This window comes from Cydia strobilella, chromosome 8, assembly GCF_947568885.1.
Source record: "Cydia strobilella chromosome 8, ilCydStro3.1, whole genome shotgun sequence".
Classification (NCBI taxonomy): domain Eukaryota; kingdom Metazoa; phylum Arthropoda; class Insecta; order Lepidoptera; family Tortricidae; genus Cydia; species Cydia strobilella.
Genome location: NC_086048.1, coordinates 5,172,976 through 5,199,745, shown reverse-complemented (window position 1 = coordinate 5,199,745; position 26,770 = coordinate 5,172,976). Strand labels below are relative to the sequence as shown.

Genomic DNA, 26,770 nt, shown 5'->3' with positions numbered 1-26,770 from the left:
TAACATTATGGAAAATATTTTTACATGTTACCATAGCTATGCCCCTACGTTTGACTTTTTTAGATTTTTTGATTATTGCAAAAATTAGGAGCGAAAAATAGTTTTCAAATTGTTTTTAAATTGTTAAGATCAGTACGGTTTTTACTCACTATTATTTTTAGTCACTTTTGGCGACATGTTTCGGATTCTTTGGGAATCCTTCCTCAGGCACGAGGTTTGGGAAGGATTCCCAAAAAATCATTTTCATTTTCATTTATTTAATGCAAAAACCATGGTTATAAAAGGTGTTACATAGAGATTTGGTACATGGTCACCCTGCAAGGGCGTAGCAATGTCTTAAAACTAGTTAAAGCTAAAAAGTTAATTTATACAAAACAAGATATGTTTAAATTGGTACTTTCAGTGGAAATATAATAATAATCAATTCGTAGTAAATATATAACATTGAATTGGTGAATTATCGTCAAGAAATAATTTTATAAATCCGAAACATGTCGCCATAAGTGACTAAAAATAATAGTGAGTAAAAATCGTACTGATCTAAATATTTTGAAATATGTCTCACGATAGTTTAAGTGCGATTAATTTTTAAATTATCCTAACTTATAATTATTAAAAATTCGTAGGGGCATAGCTGTGGTTGATATACAACAAATAGAGTCAAAATATTTTCAATAATGTTAATATCCGGAGAGGAAAATGAGGACTACGTTTGTATGAATGAATGAATGAAATCGTTTATTCACAATGAACATATGGTAACAAAAGTATAAAAAGGCATATGGTATGAAAAGGCGATTTTGCGCGGGTCCTGCACTTTCGTCTTAAGTAGTTACTTTGCTGTCAGTACAAAGGTAAATAAGATGTATACAGTTCTCAGATTTAAAAATTCAGTTTCTGTTAGCATTATTTCCGGTGAGTCAGTGACTTCCTATAAATAACTACAAGAGTAATTTACAAAACATTTTGTATCGACTGTAAGCTTGTTCCTAATAGTTAATTGTAGGAACTTCCTACTATAAACTATAACTCGAATAATTATTTCAACGCCATCCGGAACGTTAAAACTTAAGACCTATCCAACACCTATCGCTGAAATATCCTAGGTGACTATAGACAATTGCTGACAAGTCAAACGCCATCTTGATAGTAGCCTCGTTATTAATTCCTTTGTTTTTTGCTCCTTAATATTGTTTAAAGTGTAATATCGATAGCTTTTTATTATACAGTTATCTAATGTGGTAGTGTGCAGTGAATGGAGAATTAAGGATGACTCACGTTAGACCGGGCCGTGTCCGGGCCGGAGCTTCCGACGCTTACTTTTCTATGACATGACAGGTAATCACGTGATGCTTTCCATAGAAAACTAAGCGCCGGAAGCTCCGGCCCGGTCACGGCCCGGTCTAACGTGAGTCATCCTTTAATCTCGAAGCGTGTTTAACCACCATTTTGGAGTCAACGGCCGGTAGTCCACGTGCTTCTCGTAAAATACAGCTATCGGTTTTACGAAACAACTACAAAAACCACCGAACAACGTCGTGCTCTAAGAGCATTTGGTATTTCTACCTCTAACCGTGTCTGGCTAGAGCCCATAATTTTATTGTTTACCGTACACTGGCTGAAGTTTTAATCAAGAAACATTAATTCAATCCCACGTGGATCCCACTTTGACGTTAGCGAAATCATCGACAGTATCGATGGAGCCATACCTAAAGATTGATTGATTGATTGCCACTAATCCTCACTATTTATGACGAATCAGCAGGAGTTATCAAACGGGAGTTCTAATAATAAAGGATATTCTTAAAGAAACATTATAAAAAGCGAATCACTCGAGAAAACTCCGGCTAATAAAATGTAAATGATGCATATATTTTAGTCACCATGCATCTTAGGAATCTGGATGAATCACCAAGAGACAGAATGGGGTATTTGACTACTAGTCAAATCAGTTTCTTTTTTCGGACTGTCAAAACAGTTTTGCCACTATGGAATTTATATGAAACACTAGCATGTGACGTCACGATCAAATTACCTACTCTTTATAGTTTTATACGGGTTTTAAAATATGAATTGTGTCTAAAAATAACTGCTGTCTACGTTTCTCTATATAATCTTCTGGTGCTTTATTTCATGCATGGTGTAAAATAATTTTAATAACAGTCAAATACCCTATAAATAGCCATTTGACTTTTATTAAATGTAATTGAGATGATGGCAAATTGGCAATAAACTTCATTTCATAGTTTTCAAGAGAAAATGTTTTTGGTCATGGTCATCTCTAATGTGATATATATATTTTTTTATTTTTAGCTCACTTCCGCTTTATTTTGTATGAATATATTTTTTAAACATTACACATTCTATGAATTTTATCAACGACTTTAATAATATATTCAGTTTGAAATTTTCCTTTTTATATAGGCTACGCTACATTGCATGATATTTGATGATTTTCTCATTCCCCATGGAACATCACCACCAACTTATCCTATTATTCCTTACCTTTTAACTTCAAACTATGAACTCATTATACGAACAGGCTTCAAAAGCTGAAGCACATTAATATTAAAATGGTTAATTTAAACGTGAATCAGATAGCAGTTCCGTGGCAAAGTTGGTGAAGTGCCAGCAGGCCCTGGTGACGCGGCCGACAAAAAATATTTCGTGAATTCACGAGATGTTTGGGTGGACATTCAAATGTTGGTAGTCTTATCTGTTTTAATATTACGAATAAACGGGAAAGTAGGAGCGTAAATGTAAATAGAGTGTTACCTTTATAGTCTTTATACTCGAAATTTAATAATATAAATAGATTAATCCGTAGAAAAAACGACGTAGCAATCGAAGTTGCTATGCCTTTTTACTACAGATTAATTACAGACAGAATAAAAGCAATATAAATTATTCAATTCAATTCAATTCAATATATTATTTATTCAAATAGGCCTAGCAACAAGCACTTTTAAATTGTCAAGTTTTAAATATTACCTTAATCTAAATATCAGAGCAATTTATTGATGCAGTTATTATTATTCTTAAAAACATTGAATTATTACAGATATGTCAAACTTAATAACAAGAATTCACTTATTAAACAATACAAGACATTAAAAAAAACATATCCCTTTAACTAAAACATACAAAATACAAATATAAATCCATGAAATAGCCTGCCTTAGCAATCTTAGCATAGATCTCAATTTCATCTGAATTTCTATCTTTTGAATCAACTTGATTCCATAACATTTCTCTCGTGTAACTCGTGTTACATAGAAAAGTTCACGAACTCCCAGTTAATGAGTGGGTGTCGGTCTACTTAAATGTTATCTTTCGGTCCTCACGTTGAAGAGATCGGAGGGTGATCGAGCTCGGGTCGAGCCCCCATGATGGCGGTTGAAATTTAACGACCGCTCTTCTCGGCTCGAAACAATCTGCATAAAGTTAAAACGGATTAGTCTACTTTGTCAGTTTGGCCTTAATTTTCTATGAACTCTTGACATGATTATTTAAACTTTTATAATTAGCTAAGACTTGAAAGTAGCAGTTAAAATGAGTTGGTACTTAGATAGTTTACTTATAGAGCTTATATGTCATCTTGCGAGTGTCTGCCTCGAGACAAGGTCATTTTTAACTTTGCTCATCATAAATTTTTCCTCTCCAAGATCATGTGGTGTAAATACGTCGTGATAGCGATATTTTTTTTAGAAAAAGAATAATAAATACCTATTCAATAAAAATTCAAACCGATAGGTAACCGATAGGTGGTGTGATAACACCACTAGTTTCTAATCAAATTTAGGTACTAAATTAGGTACTTACTGTGAACTAAACTGGATCGAGTTAAAAATATCAGAGCACTCAATCATGTAGAAGCCTAAAGGAGCCAACATAGCCTTTTTGACGAAGTCTCCAATATGGTACATTTAGATTTAAAGACGAGCACTCAATCTTTGTAACGCCGGTACATATATAAAAAGGGTTCAATGTTCTCATATTTCTACACTTGCCTGTTTGTTAAAAATACATAGGCATATAATATTTACATGTCTAATTTCATACACTACGTCTTGTAGATAGATTGATAAAACCCTAACCCACCCAAAATTCGGCGCCGACGTACGATGACGCAGTACATTTAAAATAGTTTACGCTGAACATCGTAACGGGCATGAAGCAACCACTTAGCAGAAATCTGCGTGGTAAAAATACATTTTCTTTATAATTGAGATTTCCTCTGAGCTCAATTAGGTTGAATTTCCTTAACCTTAGTAAAAATAAAGAAGCTTTGAGCGGTTTACGAGAAAAATCCAGGAAATGCTTTATACTTCCGAGATTACGCCGGGCAAATTCACGGTTTTAAAATATAAAGCAAAGCAGATTATTTAGCGAATAATTTTGAAAAGGTTAAAAATGTTATCAGAAAGTTAAAAGTGGATAAGAGAGTTGTTTTTAAAGAAAATAAGAATTTATTGTTCATGAAAGTAAAAAAGTAAATGAAAATATAGGTGCTAGACCAGTGGTTCTCTTTCGGTCTTGGCGAAAAGGGACCATTTGACAAAAAATACTGTTTAGCCAAGGACCACCAACAGTTTAGTACTTTTGGAAGCAAGTACCTACAACTATTAAAATAATAAAGGATTGTGTTGTGTATATAAATTCGGGCGCTTTCTTGGACCACCAGTGGTCAGTGGTGCTGTGCTATATTAAGAAGTTGTTATAGTTGGTCAAATCAAATTGTCAGTAAATAAAAACAAAAAAAAAACTATGTATACTCGTCCTTTTCTTTTGGGTGCTAATACTAGTGTAAGACATAGATAGTATGATTCTCTCTGTCTATGTTTGAAATGAGACAGACCTTTGACCAACTATATATCAAATGTTAAATAATGGCTAAATATAGTATCGACAGAAGACCCTCGATAGCGGTTTTCGTGAGCATTAAGTTAGTTGCCCATAAAGCTCAGTAGCAGTAACAGTGTAACGATCTCACTGAGCGTTCCTCTTACTAGGCAATAAGTATTTAACACTATTAACATGTCTGCAGCGTTGAACTCCCTGGTGACCAAATTACAATGCTTAGTCGCTTCTGTGTCATAATTATCATAACATGGTGTTAGTATACTGGAGAGGTATTTGGAAATCTTATGTTGATTTGACATTCATTTGACATTAAGTAGGTACTCTTAGTGCATCTCGCTTGTAATTGGTATAATGCGTAGTTACTCTATGGAGGTAAATTTGTTTAATCATCAACGGCAAAAACAATTCAAATAGGTAATAACAGGTATGTATGTACCAAACTACACAATATGAATAGCCTACTTCAATTTAAAATAAAAAAATTGTCCTAGTATGCCGGTGCTATTATTCGCTAATTCACTATGCATCTTTCTGTCATCAAAATAATTAAGGTAATATCTAAGTCAATCGGTACCGGATTAATATCAAATCAAGATCATATATTCAAAATTGAAATGCCACTTGACTAAGTTAGCGCTTCAGTCAACGTTGAACTTAATTAAGCACGTGCCCTTCAAGGAAAGTAAGCACGAGTTATCTAGATAAGGACAACGTGTTAACTTTTAATTGGTACCTACTCATCATAGACATAGTATATACAAGTAGTTATACTACTCATATTAACTACACTTCACAACAGTATGCGGCGCCGCGCATACAACATTAAATGTCGTTTCGAATGTGAAGGGTGGTTTTTATGAGTGGTAGGGTAGGACAGTGTGTAATCAAATGTTACAAATAGATTTTGAAATATTACCAGTATTTTAAAAGATTACTAATACTCACACAAATGAAATTTCGGCAAACAATACATCGAAGTCGCCGCGTATAACAACCGTAAGTGTTATTTTAAATATCACGTATGATTTGGTCCTGCCGGACAGAATGTAATAAAGTGATACAATAGTTATTTGTGCAACAGGAGAGGAAAGTTGGTTTTTCTTGCGAGTGTTTATTTTGATTCCCGTGAAAGCGAAAGATTCTATAATTGAATCACGAGCGAAGCGAGTGATTCTAAGGTAGAATCTTGAGCGTAGCGAGGGACTCAAAAACACGAGATGTAAAATAACTTTGCTCTCGTGTTGCACACATAATTTTTCACCTCAGTAGTGAGAACATATTAAAGGTTAAAATGTATTTCGAATTACACAGAATAAACAGAAAAAAAAAGTATTATAATATGTACGATACGGGACGGGACGGGACGGGACCGGACCGGACCGGACCGGACCGTACCGTACCATACCATATTTTTTTTTAATAAAAGTATGAAGTTCATGGCCTTCACTAAATTAAAAAGCTACATTGTTTCACTCCCTGGAGTGAGGAAAGTCGCACTTTCCTCACTCCAGGGAGTGACAAAAGTAGGCTTGTTCGAGCTGCTGAGGTAAAAAAAAAATCACAATATTTTAAATTAAAACATCCACATCAAACAAAAATACTTCGGAAAGTTGATAGTAACTCAAGTCTGAGCAAGGTAAATGGAAATGGTGGGAATTTCGAGATATGCCAACAAATTATGCCAGGTCGCACTAAAATAGGTACAAATAATACAAAGTTTAATTAATTCAGACCCGGCGCTGAAAAGCACGTCGGCATTTTGTTAAATTGTCAAGTAATTTTCCGGGTCAGAGCGGACCCTACGGATATGTGAGAACTGAGCATTTACGAAGTAATTCTCGAATAAATATTACGCCAAGTTATATAAATTTATTTTGTTTTAGGTACCTACTCAATGTATTTTTTTTTATCAATATTTTAAGGATGAGTTTTCGTCACTCAGTGATGATGTCACCCCCGTAGCGAGATCCATAGTAATAATGTAGTGCAACTGCAGTATTACCTACACTACTACATTATTTTAAAGTAGTGTTTAGTGTTTTTTGTTTTAATTTACAGTCAGTCAGTAAGTACCTAATACACCTATGGAAAAATAGCAGGTGGCAATTATTGTAATAATAGTTTGTGAGGTTATTACTATTCAACTACGCTATGACGTCAGCGGTTTATTATTTATAACTTTATATTCTGACTAAATATTACTCGTATAAGCCTAAAGTTCTGGACGGTCATTATATCTGCTAACCATGAATAGTAATTAAGCAATATGTCTTCCGTCTTCGAAATAAACGGCTTTTGTTAAGACAGCTTAAGATAAAGCCAGAAGACTAAGTGGCTGGTAAGGGTAACAAATTAACTTGAGATTTCCCACAGCGAAATATCTTAACCAGGGATCATAAATTACTTAGAAAATTTTCTTTTTACACAAGAGTTGAAAGAACGGGCTTTTCATAGGGAAATTCGAGCCTCTGGAAATGACACTTGCTATTTATACATTGTCTCTTCGTATTCGGCTTACTCTGTAGTTAAAGATTAAATTTCCTAAAGTACTTGAAAACGGTTTGCATTGAATGCTCTTGGAGGCGTTTTGTGTTGGATTTACAATGTGACTACGTCAATGCAAATCTTACTAATGGAATTGTGTAGATGGTGTATTTTACACCCACGCAGCGGTGAATGAGTAAACTTCCCGATCTTACCTACTCTTACAACAATTAAGTGACGATAATGGCTCTGGCATGAGACATTTGTAAAATAGATAAGATTTTGTAGACAGAAAGAGGTGAACATCCTCATTCTCTTATTTCAGCCAGCATTCTATAACTTTATAATTATTGATTTATTTAAGGGTCATGAAATAAAACTTTCATGAGAAAATTCTCATGCAAGTTTCCACTTAGAAAGTGCCCGTTCAGACTAGGATTACCTATAAATTAATTTAAAAATTAATTTAATTTTTTGGTACTTTTCCAAAATTTACTAAACTGTTACATTTAAAAAATTACTAAATAATAAAATTATTAATTACCTATTACTCAATGTTCTAAACTGTTGAAGACTGTTTCATTTAAAATTAACGCCACTCAAAGGCGTCTATTTCAAGTGTCATAGAAAGCGAAACTAACTGTAAGAAAGTTTTGCAATAAACGTGCAGAAAAAAATACTGAGAACATTCATTCATGAGTTCCCACATGCAATTTTTGAAAATTCTCTTTGCCACATTGCTTGGATGTCCCTCTGCTGGGCAAAGGTGTCGATATGTATATAGATATAATTATACGGATATGTGGACATAGGTCCACATAATATCCCTATCTAGGAATGTAACAAACGCGTCAAGTTCATTCCGCCATCTCCGACGAGGTCTGTGAAACAGCTAAAATGAAAAGCCCGCTTTACTCTTTTTTCTAATTATCTCACAGTCCTTTTTTCTAATTAAATCGCGTCGACGGAAACCGTTTCCAAGACTAATTACAGTTAATTTGGAGATGAAAACGTTTAATCAAGTTTACGATTTATAAATGGCCCTATTTTAATTGCATCAGAGTTTTGAGGACATTTGTTTATTTGGGACTGACGACAGTTATTAGGTTTTGGCTTTTAGTGTCTACCCGACTTCCTCGATATACTCTCATATTTACAATTACGATAAATTTTAATTAAATTAAATTTTAAAATGTCATTACTAACAATACTAACTATTAATCACCCAAATAATATTTTGTTTTAGTCGCTGCTAATTTTGTTTTAGTTGATATTGTTTTATTGGCATCTGACTGTATAACCAAGTGGGAATACTACTTAAAATAAAGTTAAATAACAATAGTAATAGGGTTTTAACTGTCACCCTTTGAGTACGTAACGCTGGAAATAAAAAATGTTATTTACCTATAAAGTTTATAAAACATATTCCAAATAGAATTAGCTAAATAACCATTGTATACTTTTCTTATATTAAATTGTGTGTTATATAGATAGGTACATACAATCGACGATTTGCAACACTGATTTTCATGAATGAGGCATGTGCAATTGTGCATCTGCCAGTGTATTGTGCAGAGAGCAAATACTGCATTGTGGACAGAAGCTGATAACCATAATATCCGTACTGGAAACCACAAACATTCAATATCTTGATAACAGCCATAGCTAGATTGTATATTATTAAGTTTTTGTCGATATTTTCCATACATACATGGAGTTAGACCAATATAAGTCTGCAACGATTTTGACAGCACACGCAGTGCAGGTGTTATTTATACGTCATAATTTCATAGAAGTTTGACGTTCAAAATCGTTGCAGACTTGTCTTGGTCTAACTCTATTTTTATCAGGCCTCTCTTTTGGTACAATTTACCGAGTCTTTAATCGGAGAATTTAAGAACTAAAATGTTTGAACATGCCAAATATGAGGGTCCGAAAAGAAAATCAGGCTTTAAAGTTCATTTATTTTTTGATAACCATAGGAAAGTTGCATAACCACTCATAGTCTCATACTTAAAAAAAATTGACCCATTTGCTGCTAAAGCAAGCGGATTTTCCAATAGGTACTTGATAAAAGAAATAGGTATCGATTAGGTAGTTCTTAAGATAAGCTGGTATTTTTTGAGTTATTGAATTGATACTAATCCACGCAACAGACGCTAATATGACGACATCCATGAAATGTATACGCACATAAATATAAATATCTTCCCATTGAAACGACATAAACCAAAACTTTTAAGAACAAGGTTATTCCAGAGACCATAAAATACAGATAAAATTTATTATCTACTTCATGGAAAATGCGATTAGAAAAGCTTTTTGTAGAATGCTGACGCTTCAATAATATAAGCCATTATAAGCGATGTCCATGTCCGTGAAGATCACTACATTATCATCGGTCATCCAGATTTAGTCCAATACTTAGGTACTATGTCATTCATTTGTGCAGATTGATAATTCAGTCTATTAATTTGCTATTAACTCTAACATGAATTCAATTTGTGCATTTTAAAACTTCCAAAGTTACTCGGTTTGTTGACTATTTTTACTTACCTATCGATCTTACATTATTCTCTTGGTATAATAAAGATATAATGATAAAGATTTGTGACCAAAAGGATAACAAAAAAAAATTGGTTTAATTATTCACAGACTAAAAAGTACCTCTGTCTCGGGCATTAACTCTCTCAATATAGAACTAATATAACTGGAAAAATATAACCATACTTAACTTATTGTGCAAATCAAAACGGCCACTTTTATAAAAGAGGGGATAATGAAGTTTCTACTTCTTGCTCTAATTAGAAGAGAAATAAGAATAGCAAGAAAAAGAGGCAGTTGAGACGTTTTCTAGAGCTCCATGATTATCTTGGCACCGTTTAAAAACAAAAGTGTCCCGTGGTGACATGAGCTATTTATGAGACACACACACTTTATTTATCATCACTACATAGTATAAAACAAAGTCGCTTTCCGCTGTCTGTATGTCTGTCCCTATGTATGCTTAGATCTTTAAAACTAAGCAAAGGATTTTGATGCGGTTTTTTTAATAGATATATAGAGTGATTCAAAAGGAAGCATTATATGTATAATTTGTAAAGGTTTTGTGTAAATTAGTGGAACTACCCGTGCGAATCCGGGGCGGGTCGCTAGTTTTACATAAAATAATACACTGTGGTATCTTGAGGATTTTGAGTATAAATATTTCGATTTTTTTACGTATTTGACACGAACTGTTAGATTAAATTGACACATTGTGACACAGCTACATACTATTGACTTTCTGTCACTGATTAAGTATTCGTGTGTAAACAGGTGAAAATAAATAACGTAAAAGGCGTTTATGTTAGGGCATATTTAAAATGCGTCATTTAAATTACTCCCTGCCACCGACTACATTGATATTTCAATCACGGTACAATTGTTGACCGAAGATAATTCACCTACGCTTTGTTGTTGCCCGCCAACGCAGTGACACCTAAAATAGTGATAGTAGGTAGGTAATATATGTAGTCAGCACGTCAGCAGCAGAAGTAACTAAGCGGGCCAGGTGTTCAAAATTATCTTAACACAACTTAATTGTTAAACACTAAGAGCGTGTAAAGGTACACCCAGCCCACTTGATTGAATTCCATAAAAAAATGTGGTTTTTCCCTTTTCAGCATATACATAGTACAAGAGCGGTATGTAGGTAGAATCGGCTCAAGCTAACTCTGCATGGCATCTGCTAACACAAAGTGTAGATTTGTCATCGTACACGTTGTTTCTAAAAATATTTGACGGCCACACTTTGTTACGTGAAAGTACACACCCCGGGCACCTGGCGGCTGTTCAACGGTGGATATCGGAGTGTCTAGCCAGCAAAACAGCTAAAATGGACTCTACTTGACTTTGTTCTACTACTACGGGACACGTACGTTTACGGTAAATGATATAGGTGTATAATTATATTAATCAGTTAAATTGGGAATACCTAGTAAAACCTGTATTTAACATGAAATCGTTGCACAAAAAAAAAGTACGGGAATTTTCAAAATGTATTAGGCAGCAGAGAAGAATTGAATCTAAAGACACCTCACGACACCTGACACAATCATAATTTAGTATGCTCTTTGGGCAGGGAGTGCCAAAGAAATTATTAAAGTGGCCGCATGAAGATATATTATGTAGATACATACAAAATAAACATACACTTGAAATCTCGTTCTATAAAAAAATGTGTTCCGATATTTAAAAGATTTTTTTAATGTTTTAAACTGATATCACAATGTAATATTAAAATTGTAATCTTGTGTTGTATTGTTATGATACAAGAAATACAAAAAAAAAAAAAAAAATTAGAAACTAAAATCCGTTCTGAGCCATGCCGGGTCCAAAGGTCCCCATCACACTAGCAGCGTTACCCCGCTGTATGGCGATGGAGACCTGTTGGACGAGCCATGACTCAGAACGGGGGTAATAAAATGTAATATTTGATTCCTGATTTACTATGGGCGTAGTTCAGTAGGTAACTAGACAATCTGAACAATGAACATATTTTTCTTATTTTTGTCTTAGTACATACATGTCTCGTTTGTTATAATGTATTTATAGCCTCACGTGTGGCACGACAGTCTGTCTATTATTGGACCTTTTACTTTACAGTATGTTATAAATGATAACGCATCTACAATACATCATCATCTTCCTCGCGCTTTCCCGGCATTTTGCCACGGCTCATGGGAGCCTGGGGTCCGCTTGGCAACTACTCCCAAGAATTGGCGTAGGTACTAGTTTTTACGAAAGCGACTGCCATCTGACCTTCCAACCCAGAGGGTAAACTAGGCCTTATCGGGATTAGTCCGGTTTCCTCACGATGTTTTCCTTCAACGAAAAGTGAGTGGTAACTATCAAATGATATTTCGAACATCCAAGTACCCAACAGGGTTCACAAAGACCTAGCTTATAAGTTTGTGAATTTGCAATAAAATATTGAGTGAGTACATACGTTCCGAAAAACTCACTACAATACCTACGTATCATATATTATATTATTTTTATTTCATACATAGAAAACCAACAGCTATAAACATTTATATAAGCTACAAAAGAATTACAGAGCCAATTTTTTCACTTATAAAAATTAAATATACAAAGATCAAATATAATTACAATTCACTTACACACACAAGTACCTACAACACCAAGGTTAGTAGTGTGTACTGCCAGCTGCAAAACTGCATAGACATATTAGGAATGGAATTCATTCATAAAGTGACCATGCACTTCCACCGCTGACTGTAAAAAAACTTTTAACGAAAAAACCGAAATACAAAAAATACAAATGTACCTATATAGTACAACTTTAGTAAGCCGAGCCCGAACCCATATAAAATGCAACTAACTTATTATGCCGTACACGTGCTTGCCCCCATTTGTCGACCCGATTTATCATTTTAGTACATATGAATTTGGTACAGTCAGCATCCAAAGTAGCATGTCAGACCACCCGTCAATATTAAATATCTACCATTCTTTAATAGCTTAATAAAAAGAGATATGTCTAACAATTTAAATTGTTGCAGAAACTTTTGACCGATGAAGTTTAAGTATATCTGGAACTTTTATCCGCAACCTCACTTTCAAGCATGTACACATTCAATATATTTCAAACTTATTTATTTCCCTTAAATGTTCACTTCAATAAATAATACCTATATAAGTACCGACCAAAGAGGATATAATAAGATAGAGCGGTACTGTCATAATAAATTTTGTAACCCCAGTAAATTCTTTGCCATATATCGACAAACCTTAAAACTAAAAATGAAGATTTATAAAAATACGATAAAATGTATTTAAATATGGATAAATGATTTTTTTTATTTGCATTAATTACTTTTATGATTTTGACCCATGTTCTTTCACTGATATGCGTTAAAATTGTTAAATAACAAATGAAACCGTCAACGCCATCTATACGACAGTAGGCCAAAGCTAGTAGCGCCCTCTGATCGAGAATCAAATTTTCTTGATTTTTGAGGCACGTTTTTTCCTTAGACTGTATCCATCTATTACGGAGTTATATCTATCTTTGGTACCGACCGATTCCAAATTTAAAAAAGACATTTTATAGAAAACCGTATCTGCGCATCAATTGACCTTTCCAGCTGTTGATTTTCCTATGCAAAATTCGTTTTTATGTTCCATAATCTTTCAAACGATGTTAACATTAAAGAATCTAAACCCTTTAACAGTCTGAAAATTTTGTTAGATAAAAAAGGGTTTAAGATTTTAGCTATTTTGAGAAACGATTAGCGTCATAACCACTGAAATTGTAAAGTCGTAAAACTTGAACACAATATAGATTTGAACTTAAAGTTCAGAACGACTCAAACACAATGCAGGATGTTAATGAATTGATTTTGTTATAACTAGTAGCAATAAATTTCAATAACAAGTTAATATGTAAGAATTCTCTTTGTTTCCAACAAAAGACACAAAGCCCTCAATAGGAAGCCTGTTATGTGCTTAGAGCCAAACATGGTGTTGCTTTCAGAAAATACATTTTAAAAGCAATTATTTACATAATAGATATATACAGAGGTATTACAGTAACTGAACAAATACTAAACTAAATTAATAACTAGCTTAAATCTAAAATAGGTCCTTGAGGCATTGTACCAAGGATGTTGGCGGCATTTCCTAAATAAAAGTTAGTTACCGTCTACTCAAAAATCACTCCGCAGCGTGATACCTATGGAACTATTATGCACAGATGTGTTTTTAATGCAGATATCGTCCATAGACCCGATAGAGTTACGAGGCAAACCGGAAGAACGGCCGTCAAGCAACTTTCCCTATCCGCCAGACAGCCTAAGCTGTACAACCTTGTCGTTGTAAATTTATTTAAGGGTTCGAAGAAATGGTCGATAACTTTATTTATTTGTGTTTTAAAAATGAGTATTATAATAGTCTTTGGATTCAAACGTCGAATTATAATCGATATAACTATCGTATTATATAAGTAAAAAATTGTGTGTGTAGATCTGTAGATACGTGTACCTTCTACCTACGTATTAATTGCTTTTACTAAATTACAATTATTTTGTTCCAGGTAAGTGATGCGATGTCAATACACGTCATTCAATGTTGTTGATGTGAGATGTCTGTTAAATCAATATTATACATCTAGTTAAATAGATTGATAATCAATTAATTAATTAATTAATTCGGAGTAAGAAAGAACGCGTACCAGGCAACAGAACCTGCCAGATTCGGTAATCAGAAATATTATAATATAATTGCGGCTTTAGATAAAAAGGGAAGTGTCTTATTTTGTTAATAAAGATGAAAACTACGATGGAAATTATTGCTTGGTTTGTTTACAGGACAGGGAAATTTAATAAACAGACGCAACGCAACGTAATGTGTTTAATAAAATTCAAGACCTGTGCTCAGACCAAAGTAAATGAAAACAAGTAGGATTCTGAAACCTTATCAATGCACAGCCGATGTCAAAGATACGTAAACACTTTGGACCACTCCTATATAAAAAGGCGAAAAATGTAAAACGTCAACTGTACTTTATTCCTTACCTATACTTGTTTTGAAATGTTTATATATAGGTACACTTACAAAAAATTTAAATTTTTGGCTTGCACATGGAAACATTAGGTATTATCTTCTTGAGGCGAGTATGCGAAGAGCTCATAATCTATATTTCTTACTCGTAATCATACAAGACACACATGTATATATTATGCAAGTTCATATTCCTTGGGAGGAAGGTAACTATAAATATAAATCATTTTTTAATCATACAAGTCATGTGCTTTCTATACATGTTGTATAGATACGTAAGTACACCTTCCAGCTTTATAATGTACTCGTTATTCAGCACAATATACAGCACAGTTATGCCATATTGTGCCTGTTTGTCGCTACCCGCAATGCAGGCGCGCCGGGTCCGACCTTGCTGGGAAACGTAAAAATATGCTATTTAATTACCACCTGCTATTTAGTTCAGAGAACGATTTTTCTCGGCTGTGACCTATTCCTAAAATAACTTGACCTATACCTAGGGGCTAACAGCAAACTTGTACGAAATTCAAGTCTCTATGTAAGAGTGATATTTCTATCACGTAGATGGGCATTTCTATTTACAGTTGTACTAAACATTTTTGTGTTAGAATTGCGAATTTTAATATTATTACTACTCAGAACAACGAGCCTTTTGCATTTTTACTGAGAAAAAGTGTCCCCAAAATTTCTGGTCCATTTGGTTACGGTTTTCTATACAACCTTGTATGTCCGTAACAAAACGGACAAAAAAGATTTGTATTAATTTTGGGGGCACTTTTTTCTCGTATTAGGATCGAAAGAGCTTGTGATTCTGAGTGGAAAAAATATAAAAATTCCAACTAAAATACAAGTTAGGGGTACAACTTTAAATAGAAATGCCCAGATACAGAAACATCGAATTTGAAACTTCGCGGCAGGTCCCTAATCGCTTTTATGTCGAAAAAACAAAAGTCTCCATCCAAAACTTAGCGCTTTCCGGGTTGCAACCCAAGGGAGCCCGTTGTCTGTTTGTCTACCCGACGCAAACATTTGCAGTAGATGCTACCTTTTACAAAAATCAGTAATTTAATAAAGTAATCATACAAAAAGTACTTTAGTCTTTTTTTTTGTAACTGTCAAACTAGTAGATTTGGTAATGAAAAGTATTTTATTAATAATTTTAGGATAAACAGTTAAACTTGTTAATTGTATGAAATTTTGTAAACTGTATGAAACTGTAATAATACTTTGTTAGAGTTTAACTATGAAATTTTTCGTGTAATCTAACTATTCTAAATTTAACCTGCATACACATATATATATATGTGTATGCAGAAGTGAGTGAATATATATATATATCTGTAAAAATAATATCCCGCGCACATATCAATGTGGTTCAGTAAGGGGGCGGACTGAAAATCAGTGCTGTGCGGTCAATTCCTGGTGAAGTGGCTGGCGCAACATATGCTGAGCCCGCTCCTTTTGTCGCGCATGCCAATTTTTTATGTTATTCGTTTCCTGTAATTTCTCTTCTGTTGTGTGGCAATAAATGTTTTTTTATTCTTATTCTAAGTGTAGCTGTAAATCCGCAGCTTTAGTTTCCTAAGACTCGTAAGACTAATGAACAAATACTTAGTTTCATGCTATCAGTACTAATCCGACCAATTGTGCAATAGCTATGCGATGATTATCAAGATCCCTCATCCTGGTTAATTTAAAGCAATTTCTCGGTAAGCATTCTTATCAGCAGCCTTAACCTTTCGTATGCTCCTGTCAAAAAATTGCTATTTAAATAGCAATCTAGACAACTTCATGTTTAAGTTGAATATATATAGAGCAGATCTGCTCCTAAGTATACCAAAGGTTAAAGATCATAAACAAAAGACGGGGAGGGCTCGTTGGTTTATGCTGAGGTTTTTCGGGAGCTTTTTACAATATTCATAAAGGATGGCAAAATGATGGTTCATGAAGGTTATCTTTTTTGCTAGCTAAGCAGCACTTTCTGTGGCTTCATTGTCGGGTTGTTTACCTTTTTGTTAAGATTTGTAAACATGATTAGTTACAAATCATGTTTTTGAAAAGGTGGCTGAACTCTACAGGCAATGTTCTGTTTCACTTTTTTCTCCTTCACTCCCAGGCCAATGTAATCGTGAAATTATTAGACGGTATTCAAGTAATAAACTTGTCTGTCTACTAAGCATTTAGAAATTTTGAAACCTACTTATAGTACCTTAAAACGGAGTGACTTTTACTTTGAAGGTTCAGTTTTAAACCTTATTTCTTTATGCGAGATTTCTTGGTAAATCTGAATTCATAATAATTAAGTAGTTTCAGTTACACGAAAAGTTCGAGTAATTAAAATATAGTGCTAGTTTAGTGGCTGCTTTAATATATCAAAGTAACCTCATTTTTAGGGTTCCGTAGCCAAATGGCAAAAAACGGAACCCTTATAGATTCGTCATGTCTGTTTGTCTGTGTGTCTGTCTGTCTGTCTGTCCGTCCGTCCGTATGTCACAGCCACTTTTCTCTGAAACTATAAGAACTATACTGTTGAAACTTGGTAAGGAGATGTATTCTGTGAACCGCATTAAGATTTTCACACAAAAATAGAAAGAAAAAAAACAATAAATTTTGGGGGTTCCCCCATACTTGGAACTGAAACTCACAAAAATTTTTTTCATCAAACCCATACGTGTGGGGTATCTATGGATAGGTCTTCAAAGATGATATTGAGGTTTCTAATATTATTTTTTTCTAAACTGAATAGTTTGCGCGAGAGACACTTCCAAATTGGTAAAATGTGTGTCCTTTTTTTCCTTTAAACTTATTCTGTGCTTATGATAACTGCTATCTATAAACACACCATTTAATGATTATATCAGAACTCGTAAATTATGCTTAAAAACAGAATAAGAAGTTTCTAGGGCAGGATAGCTTCTATTTACATTTCAATTCGGTATATCCGATTATTTGGAACTCCTAAAGGTCAGAGAAACCCAATTCATTCATGCAATTGCCTTTCGGGCTGCGGTCCTGAATTGACCACCGGTCCACAGTTTAAATAGTTGGTTAGCTAGTTCGGCAGTTCATTTGGCCTGTTCAAAGTTGGAGTTGCACAAGGGAAGAAAACTTATTAGATTTGTATACTGTTGGATTTGAATATATCATTGGGACAATCAGAAGATTGCGATTTGTGACATGGATATACTTTGATATAAGGATCATAAATATTTCTTCTGTATCCGAAACTTTGGTGATAGGTACCCAAATAAGTGATATTCCTGAAGATTATTAGTGCAATGTTCAGTCACCAGAGTGCAGCACTAGCCTTTTTAGTAAACCATAGAGTAACTTATACATACCGTGCCTTTTACAGTTTTTTGAAAAGTTTTCAGAGACAGCAAAATATGACATTGATGCATCAAGGCGGTTTGTTTACAAAGGATCTACCTGAAAACGCAAATCCGAAATTTCGATATCTGCCTCTTTATCGCTCGAATATGCAAGTATAACAAGAGATGTTAGAATGTTAGATAACGAAATTTCTATTTTCTAGTTTCGCGTGATCCCTCAGATTGTGGTAGTGGCGCACTCTACGCAGAGTTTCGCTTAATATTCCCTACTACGGCGGGACCGGTTTCGGGCAATATAAGTTACTACCAAAGATTCGAAATCCTAACTTTATGATGCAGAAGAGACGTTTTTGTCTGTCTTAGGTCCATGTGGTAACGTCTACAAGGGAAGGCCGTCTACATCAAGCTTTTTTGTCACTTGTAACTTGCTTTTAACACATACTCTACTTACAGAAGGTCGGTAGAGCAGGAGTGAAGCTCTTCCTTTTTGTGGTCAAAGCGACGTACGTATAAAATACGAGATTGCCCTATGACGGTCTTCCCTGCAATAAACTTGCACTTTGACTTTCAGTAACGTTACTGATCAATAATGAGGAGCGAAATATACCAAAGAACACGATACATATTTAAAATGAAATGTTGCCCACATAGTAACCTACAAAGTGACAATGACCTATAACGTCAACCGTAAAAGTGATGCTATTTTTAAACTCGAAATTAACGAAACGCTAAACTTAGTTGACAGGTATGAAGCTCAAGTGATGCTGAAGTTACACCAACCTAGGTTTCTAAAGATGCCCTCGACCTTTTTAAAACATTGAACAATGAAGTATCCGCGATTCCAGAGCACAAAATAAAGTTCACGGATTCTACGCCTATTGATTGTATTGGACAAAAATGATGAGGAATGCATTGTTTTTACCGTACCTAATTATAACAATAACAATATTATTTACTTAGTACGTTTTCACTTACTTAGGACTTTAGTAGACGTTAGGAAAAAAATGTTATCGCAAGGCAGTCTCCACTTTATGACTTTGTTCTACCAAGTTTAGGTATTTATACTCTGCCTATTCCGTCTGGTCAAGTGGTCATCATGATGACATTCCCAAACTTTGTCATCAAAAATGGCATACACTTAGGTTAGTCCGAGTTAGTCGTGGGCTGTTTGATAGAGCAGAATAGTGACCCCTATTTCATTTGATTGACCTTTTCAATACGAAAATATGGAATGACTTACATACTAAGTACGAGTATATAATGAAAAAGAAAAAAAAAGAAATGTTAATTTGATTCCTGCTTCTGCTTAACTTCTTCAAGAAAACAATGTGTTTACTTAACGTAAGTAGTGTTTAAAATTCACTGTTTCTTACCTTATGGCCGTTTTCCTACTTTGTCTAATATATAACATCTATGACTGCAATTGCCCACCTCAAGGACGATTCTCATGACAATTTTCATCAATCACTTAAATAGACAGTTTGAATGAAATTTGGATTTTGAAGAGGATTTTAAAATGAGTTTAAAAACCCACGCACGTGTCATCTGAGCCTCAATCGTTTAACTCTATCAATCCATATTCGGAAGACACTTTTACTAAACTCATTAATTATAGGCAGTGAACCTTGAAGCCTGCTGGACGCTGCCAATTCAACGGTGAACGAAAGTTTATTCAAGAAAACTTAATTAAACTTATTTAAACCCTGTAAAGCAAGTATTTTCTAAGATACCTAGCAATTCCATTCTCAAATCTCAAGATGGCTATTAAAAGAATACTTTCGCAGAAGAATGTCTTAGCTTTCATTTCAAATTCAGCCGACAAGATAATAAGTTGAAAATGGTAGTATAGAAGCTACTTTATATATAGAATATTTATAATTGTTTGCAAATACTTAGACTGTGTACCTATTTGTTTATTTATGGAATTTATGTCATAAAAACATCCTTTCCTAAAAACAAATAGTAGCGGTAAAATTCATACGTTCTTACATATGTATATCACAAACGTCCTTCCATTTGATTCTACCTTAAATAGACTGGTTGTTGTTTATTTATGGTTTATTTTAAAGTGTCACCGGTGAACTTTCGACAACATATAATTATGTAAAAATGTAAATACCTAACATTTTATGGTTTTTTTTGATGATAGAGCTATTAAAAATCAATGTAGAGTTGCTCTGCGCCTTTACTAACAAAGATGCTCTTAATTGCATAACCTAAACCCCTCAACTACTTAAGTTTAACCTCAAACTACATTAGCAGGCAACCGATGTAACCCTGCCGCGGGCATCGACCGACTTCCACCATTATTAAATCATGAAACGGCGACCGCGTTTCATATGCCGCAAATCGCAGCATCCGAAAGGGGAAATGCACCTACTTTCTTCCCTGCATCTAGGCTTTGGCTACAATCGGCAGACATGATTTAATAACCGTCATAAACACCATAAAAACTCTGAACTGGACTTTATTGTGGTTTATTTAACGTCGGTTTTGTGTTGACTAGAGTTTATTTAGGCTATCTCGCATCTCGTTTATTTTCCTTGCCTCGGCCGGCAGTCGTGTGTAAGCCGGCGCGCCGCGTGGACGCTCGCGAGTGTCAGACAGTGTGATATTTTGGAACATGTGCAGTGGTTGACAAGATGACCGGTGAAGTTTGCTGTAATCAGATATGGTATGCGTTGTTCTGGCGTAGTTGAGGGATGCTGTGCCCCTGTGTGCACCGGAGCAGCATGAAGGGCCAACCGGTTTGGTGAGACTGAGAACCTATACCCTCATAAAAGAAAGCTCAACTTGCTTGCTAGGTTTTCAATTGCACTTTTCTTAGTTGTTATTTTTACTTTTAAAATAATATTACTCGTATTGCGTAAAAAATTGTAATGTGGAGCTTGATTGATTCAGCATAGTTTGATTTTGTTAGGGAAATTTTCTTAGTGTTTACGAGTATAAGCAGAATTCAAAGAGGCTGAAAGAATAATAGGTAGGTATGTATCTCAAAAAAGTTTATTATTGAGTAGGTTATTATTAGTGATTAATTGATTATAGGTACTTGTAGTAACTTACAGAATTAATTTAGTTTTTACTCAAAACTTATTCAAACAAAGCTTGAATAAATAGGCAGGAGGTATTCAAAAGTAGAAATGAGCCTAAAATAGAATGTCAATAGTTTCGGTGCAAAGCACTCCCGAGGCGCTTCATGTGCTTTATACGCTACAGCTTCTGAATATCTCATGAACCTGGGCATGAAAGGCACACATTTTACGTGTCTAACTCGATAAATGCCGAAACTACCTCCAAAATACGTACTACCACGTCAATATTAACAATTAACTGTTATGTCTCTAGAAATAAACAAACTCTACAAATTAAGTTTGGAAAACTGACGTCTACTCCACCGACAAGAGCCATGCGCTTAAATTACCTATGATGATGATGATGACAATTTTGTAATATAAATATTGCTCTACTCTTTATATAAGTACCGAATTATCATAGTAAATTTCGTGGTCACATTAATTTTTTTAGAACGCCATATGACTTTGACCCATGTTCTTTCACTGATATGTGTTAAAATTGTTAAATATCAAACGGTGTCATTAACGACATCTAGCCGAGTATAGGCCAAAGGTGTGGCGCCATCTATTTGAGAATGACTTTTTCTTGATTTCCGAGGCACATTTTTAATCCTTAGACTTTATTCATCTTATACGGAGTTACATATGTCTTTGCTGTAAGGTTTGATTAGGTATGGCAAAAAAATATTGATAAATAATAGATGAATGAGATAAATAAGTTAAAAATTTATATGTCTTAAATTATATATTATTATGTCTATGTCTATGTATGGGTCTTGTTCGCCCTGCGTTGTTTGGGCATGGGCATGTTTTTTGCTTTCAAGTTTCAACGCTCAAAGCGAAACTCCAAGCTAAATTTCACTTTTAATAAAGTTAATTTTACCGCACTAGTGCGAAGTTGATAACGCCGTAGCGTGTGAAACGTGATCAACGTAAATTTAACTAGCGGTTAATCGATTATAATGCATCTGAGATTTCAAGAACATCACACCGGACGCAGAGATGCATAATAACTTCCTTTCTTGATGAAACTGAACATGAATTATGAATGTAGGTACTAACAGCTACACTTGCTTGCTACAGGCGATTCGATTTAATACATAGTAGCAATGGTACATAATTCATAAGGTATTGTACCTGTACCTACTTAACAACGCCAATAAAAGAACTCACGCATTAATTTATTATTCTTAAGACCAAGACGAAACATTGTAACAAAGTACCTTTGAGTTTTTAAGAAAAGTTAATCACTGTTATATTTTGAAATAAAACTATGAAAACGGATTATATCGCGTATATTGAATTTATAATACATCCCGACGTTTCGAACTCTTTACAGCGTTCGTGGTCAACGGGTGACTGAGGAAAAATTACAAAATGCAAAAATACCCACATACTAAAATAATGAACATTATTTGTTCATAAAAATACCCACATACTAAAATAATGAACATTATTTGTTCATTATTTTAGTATGTGGGTATTTTTGCATTTTGTAATTTTTCCTCAGTCACCCGTTGACCACGAACGCTGTAAAGAGTTCGAAACGTCGGGATGTATTATAAATTCAATATACGCGATATAATCCGTTTTCATAGTTTTATTTCATGAGTAACTATCGCGGTAACCGAAGACAATACACTGTTATATTTGTCACAAAACTAAGCATTTGTGATGAAAATTAAGCTTTAAATTTCAATAAAAACTTTGTTTTGGTGTTCATTTCATACACTAGAAGCGATATTACAATGTAAAAAAAAAAACAAAAAGTTGATTTCCATTAAGATTTCATGCTTAATTGTCGTCACAAAACTAAAAGCGATTAATTTTTTTAACTACATACGCTAATTGGGTACACTATTTTCAGAAAACTCCCACCTATATCTAATTATTTATTCACCGGTTGTGGACGCCATCGGTTGTTAAGTATAAATAACTTTTAAACTTATAAAATTATAGGTACAGTGAAAATAAAATAAATCAATATGGATGTTATTAAACACGTGTTTATTGGCTTTAATGTCTTTGTTATGAGTTTTGCTGATAACTATTGTAAATCTAATGAATACTTAATTACGCACATACCCTTGCTTGCTTTGCTAATTAGTACGTTATCAGCTCTTATCTTTACAACACGTTTATCAATTATTTCATTTCATTTTGTTCACATTATTAAGCTACTAGACCAACAAAACTGTTCAATTTATTTACCTCGGTTAAATCGCATCCACTATAATGAAATTTGGCAGAAAATAGTGACAACAGTTATATCAATAGATCAAAGTAATATCACCCATAAAAATCTTCTTAATATTTTTTTTCTCTTGCTCTCATTGCAATGACCCATAAATTTAAAATCTATAAATTTCGATGCCTAACTCCATATTTAGAGCCTTTCGGTGGCCAAGATTCATTTGAAATTATAACCCGACCGAGAAAGCCCGCCAAACTCGCGAAACGTGTCAACACTGCCAGCAAGAAATAAATCTGTTATGTACGTTATATTGTAGCCAGACCCCATTTCTTGAGATTAAAACTGCGAAAAAGGAAACGAAAGAGCGACCATTTTTTGCGTTTTTTATAAACATTTGTAATAAAAGACAATGTGTTAATTGTGACATAGTTCTGAGTAACGTTTAATGATAATTTGACCCTGCTTAAGTACTTCAAGATCTATGAAAAACGTGTGTGATTTTAACATCATAGAAATCATCAACACTCAATACTAACTAAACTTGTCCATTGCATTTTTCTTACTCATTTAACAAATTCTGTCTTTAACGCGCCATAAACAGCGCAGACAAATGTTCGTTAAATCGTTATAAAAAAAGAAAACTTTAAATATTGACATTAAAGCGTGCGTAAAAATGTTGTTTATATTTAAGCTAAGCGAGTCGGACTCGCGCACGAAGGTTCCAGTACCGTTACGCAAAAAACTGCAAAAAAATCACGTTTCTTGTATGGGAGCCCCACTTTAATATATATTTTATTTTTAGACAACAGAAATACATCATTCATCATCAAATTTCAACTGTCTAGCTATCACGGTCCGTGAGATACAGCCTGGTGACAGACGGACAGGCAGACAGCGGAGTCTTAGTAATAGGGTCCCTTTGGGTACGGAACCCTAAAAAACATCATACAACTATGTAAATTTAATCCAACTGTCACATGACTTTCTTGAAAACCCAAAATAACTCAAAGTAATTTTGTCCCAATCTTCTTCCGCATTCCGTATCAATGGTATATGCAAAGTATTTTGGAATTACATTTTCTAACACGTGTAAAACTTACAAACTATGATAAGTGATTCTATTCTGTGCCAGTAAAGCTGGCAAGAGAACTGTACTGTTATCTGATAGTTTGTTGAACTTTGTTTTTATTTGGGTACGTGTATCGCTTTTAAATAGTGTTTTGAATGGAATTAATTTAGTTTTTTTACGCCGTTTACACCATTAGAAACCTAACAACATTATTTTTAATAAATTAAAAATATATCGCTATTTATGATCCTGGATCCCAAACACTTTTTTATGGAGATTTATTTTATGTTTCTAATAACGATTTATTTAAAAAAAAGAACAATATTAATAGCATTTTGGCATAGCATACCTTTAGATCCACAGCGCAGGCTTCGTCATTACACAGAAAGCTCATGCACCTTAGGTTTCATCAAAAAAAAAAACGTATTAACACATGTGTCACCTGCAACACGCATAAAAGTAAATATATACCTTACAAAAAAACCGGCCAAGTGCGAGTCTGACTCGCCCACCGAGGGTTCAGTACTTTTTAGTATTTGTTGTTATAGCGGCAACAGAAATACATCATCTGTTAAAACTTCAACTGTCTAGCTATCACGGTTCATGAGATACAGCCTGGTGACAGACAGATAGACGGACAGCGGAGTCTTAGTAATAGGGTCCCGTTTTTACCCTTTGGGTACGGAACCCTAAAAACATAAGTAATAAGGAATAAATGTATCTTAATCTTTACCAGAGTACCCGGCACAATCATGCCCAAAATACCAGCGGCGTTCCCGCGCAGAATAGCTAACGATATACGCTAGACCAGGTACGAACCAGACCTAGGATCGCAACCCCTATCCCACAGCCACACCACACCACAAGCGTTTACCCAGGGGTCGTAGCACGGTACGCTTATCACACGCTTATCACCATGGATGTCACGTTCTAACAAGTATGTGAGTGCGAAAGTGACGGACTTAGTGATAGGGGAACCATGCTGCGCGGGCAGGTCTCTCACAAAAACTTATAATTAAATACCTATACTACACAAATTATTTGATTAATAAAAATAATTTATTTGTATATCTATAACTATACATTATGTCGGGAGAGCTACAACATCTTTAACATTAAAACACCAATTCTAAAGTTTAGTTATCTAACCTCCCATAGAGGCATTATACAGGGTGATTCAGGAGACGTAAGCAACTGTATTAGTAAGAGTATTAGTGAGATTAACGTAATTTTTCGAAGTGTTAAAAAAAGTTTTTAATTTATTTACCACATGCATGGTCACCCTACAATTAGATTACATCCGTCAAATACAACACTGTGAAAAGTGGCAAATTGAATGTCATCAGTCCGGTTACTTTTGAAAACTCGTATCCTACTCAAGTATGACAATTTATTTTCTTCATAATCAAAGTGCTGTCATAACACTTAAAGAGGTTTTAATGTTTATTTATTAGGTGTTGTACGGTGACCATGATTGTAAAGAATTAAGTTTGTCCTCACCAAAACGTTAAAAAATAGGAAAAAGTGTGATTGTTTCACGTAAGTACGTTGGTAACCGATCAATTAACAGTTACTGAGTGTGCAGGTTTAGTCCTGCTCACGTTGCATGAATCAGCCTGTATATACGAGGGACAGGACATAACTACCACAGCCAGAGCATCTATAATGACAATCTATAGAGAAATGTGAATAAACATATTATATCAGCAGCTAGCACATCTTTAACTATGCTGCATATGCCTTGCTCGTACCTATAGATTTGAAACCAACATCTAGTTACCTAACTCTCATTGTAGCGTTATCAGAGGGCGCGTGCCGCTTTCTTGGACAAATTAAAAATGGCGCCGGAAAGCGCGCTAACCATTGTCCGTGTATTGTGATAAAAGTAGGCTTCACGTAACGCAAGTTTGCCCTGGATTCCACAGCAATTTCAATGTTTACTTTTTCAAAATAAATGACGACTTTTACTAGTGTGACTTTGTTACGTGGTTACATGCATCATTTTGTTTTTACTTTTTTGAATATTTATGAATGAAGAGCGTTGCACGTTGTAAGTTCAGCGTCGGACACTATTAACCTACAGTAGTATGTTTAAAAATATTGACCAAAAAAGTGTTCACTTCTATATTTTTTTGTTTGTAACTCTTAAAACATACTTTTATTAATATGCACTCTACTCAATTTGTCA

General features: G+C 34.3%; 1 protein-coding gene across 3 annotated transcripts in view; it reads left to right on the top strand.

Annotated features, from left to right (window-relative positions):
• Nucleotides 1-26,770, top strand: part of LOC134743519 (uncharacterized) — a 99,173-nt gene that overhangs the window by 24,211 nt on the left and 48,192 nt on the right. The window contains exon 1 of one of the 3 annotated variants that reach the window (XM_063677009.1): nucleotides 20,782-20,919. The exons of 1 other annotated variant lie outside the window; for it this stretch is intronic. In XM_063677009.1, the coding sequence (XP_063533079.1) occupies nucleotides 20,888-20,919 (32 nt within the window). In that variant the 5' untranslated portion in view covers nucleotides 20,782-20,887. Of the gene's footprint in view, nucleotides 1-20,781; nucleotides 20,998-26,770 lie in introns of those variants that run through there. One more of the 3 variants, XM_063677007.1, reaches the window with a different exon arrangement.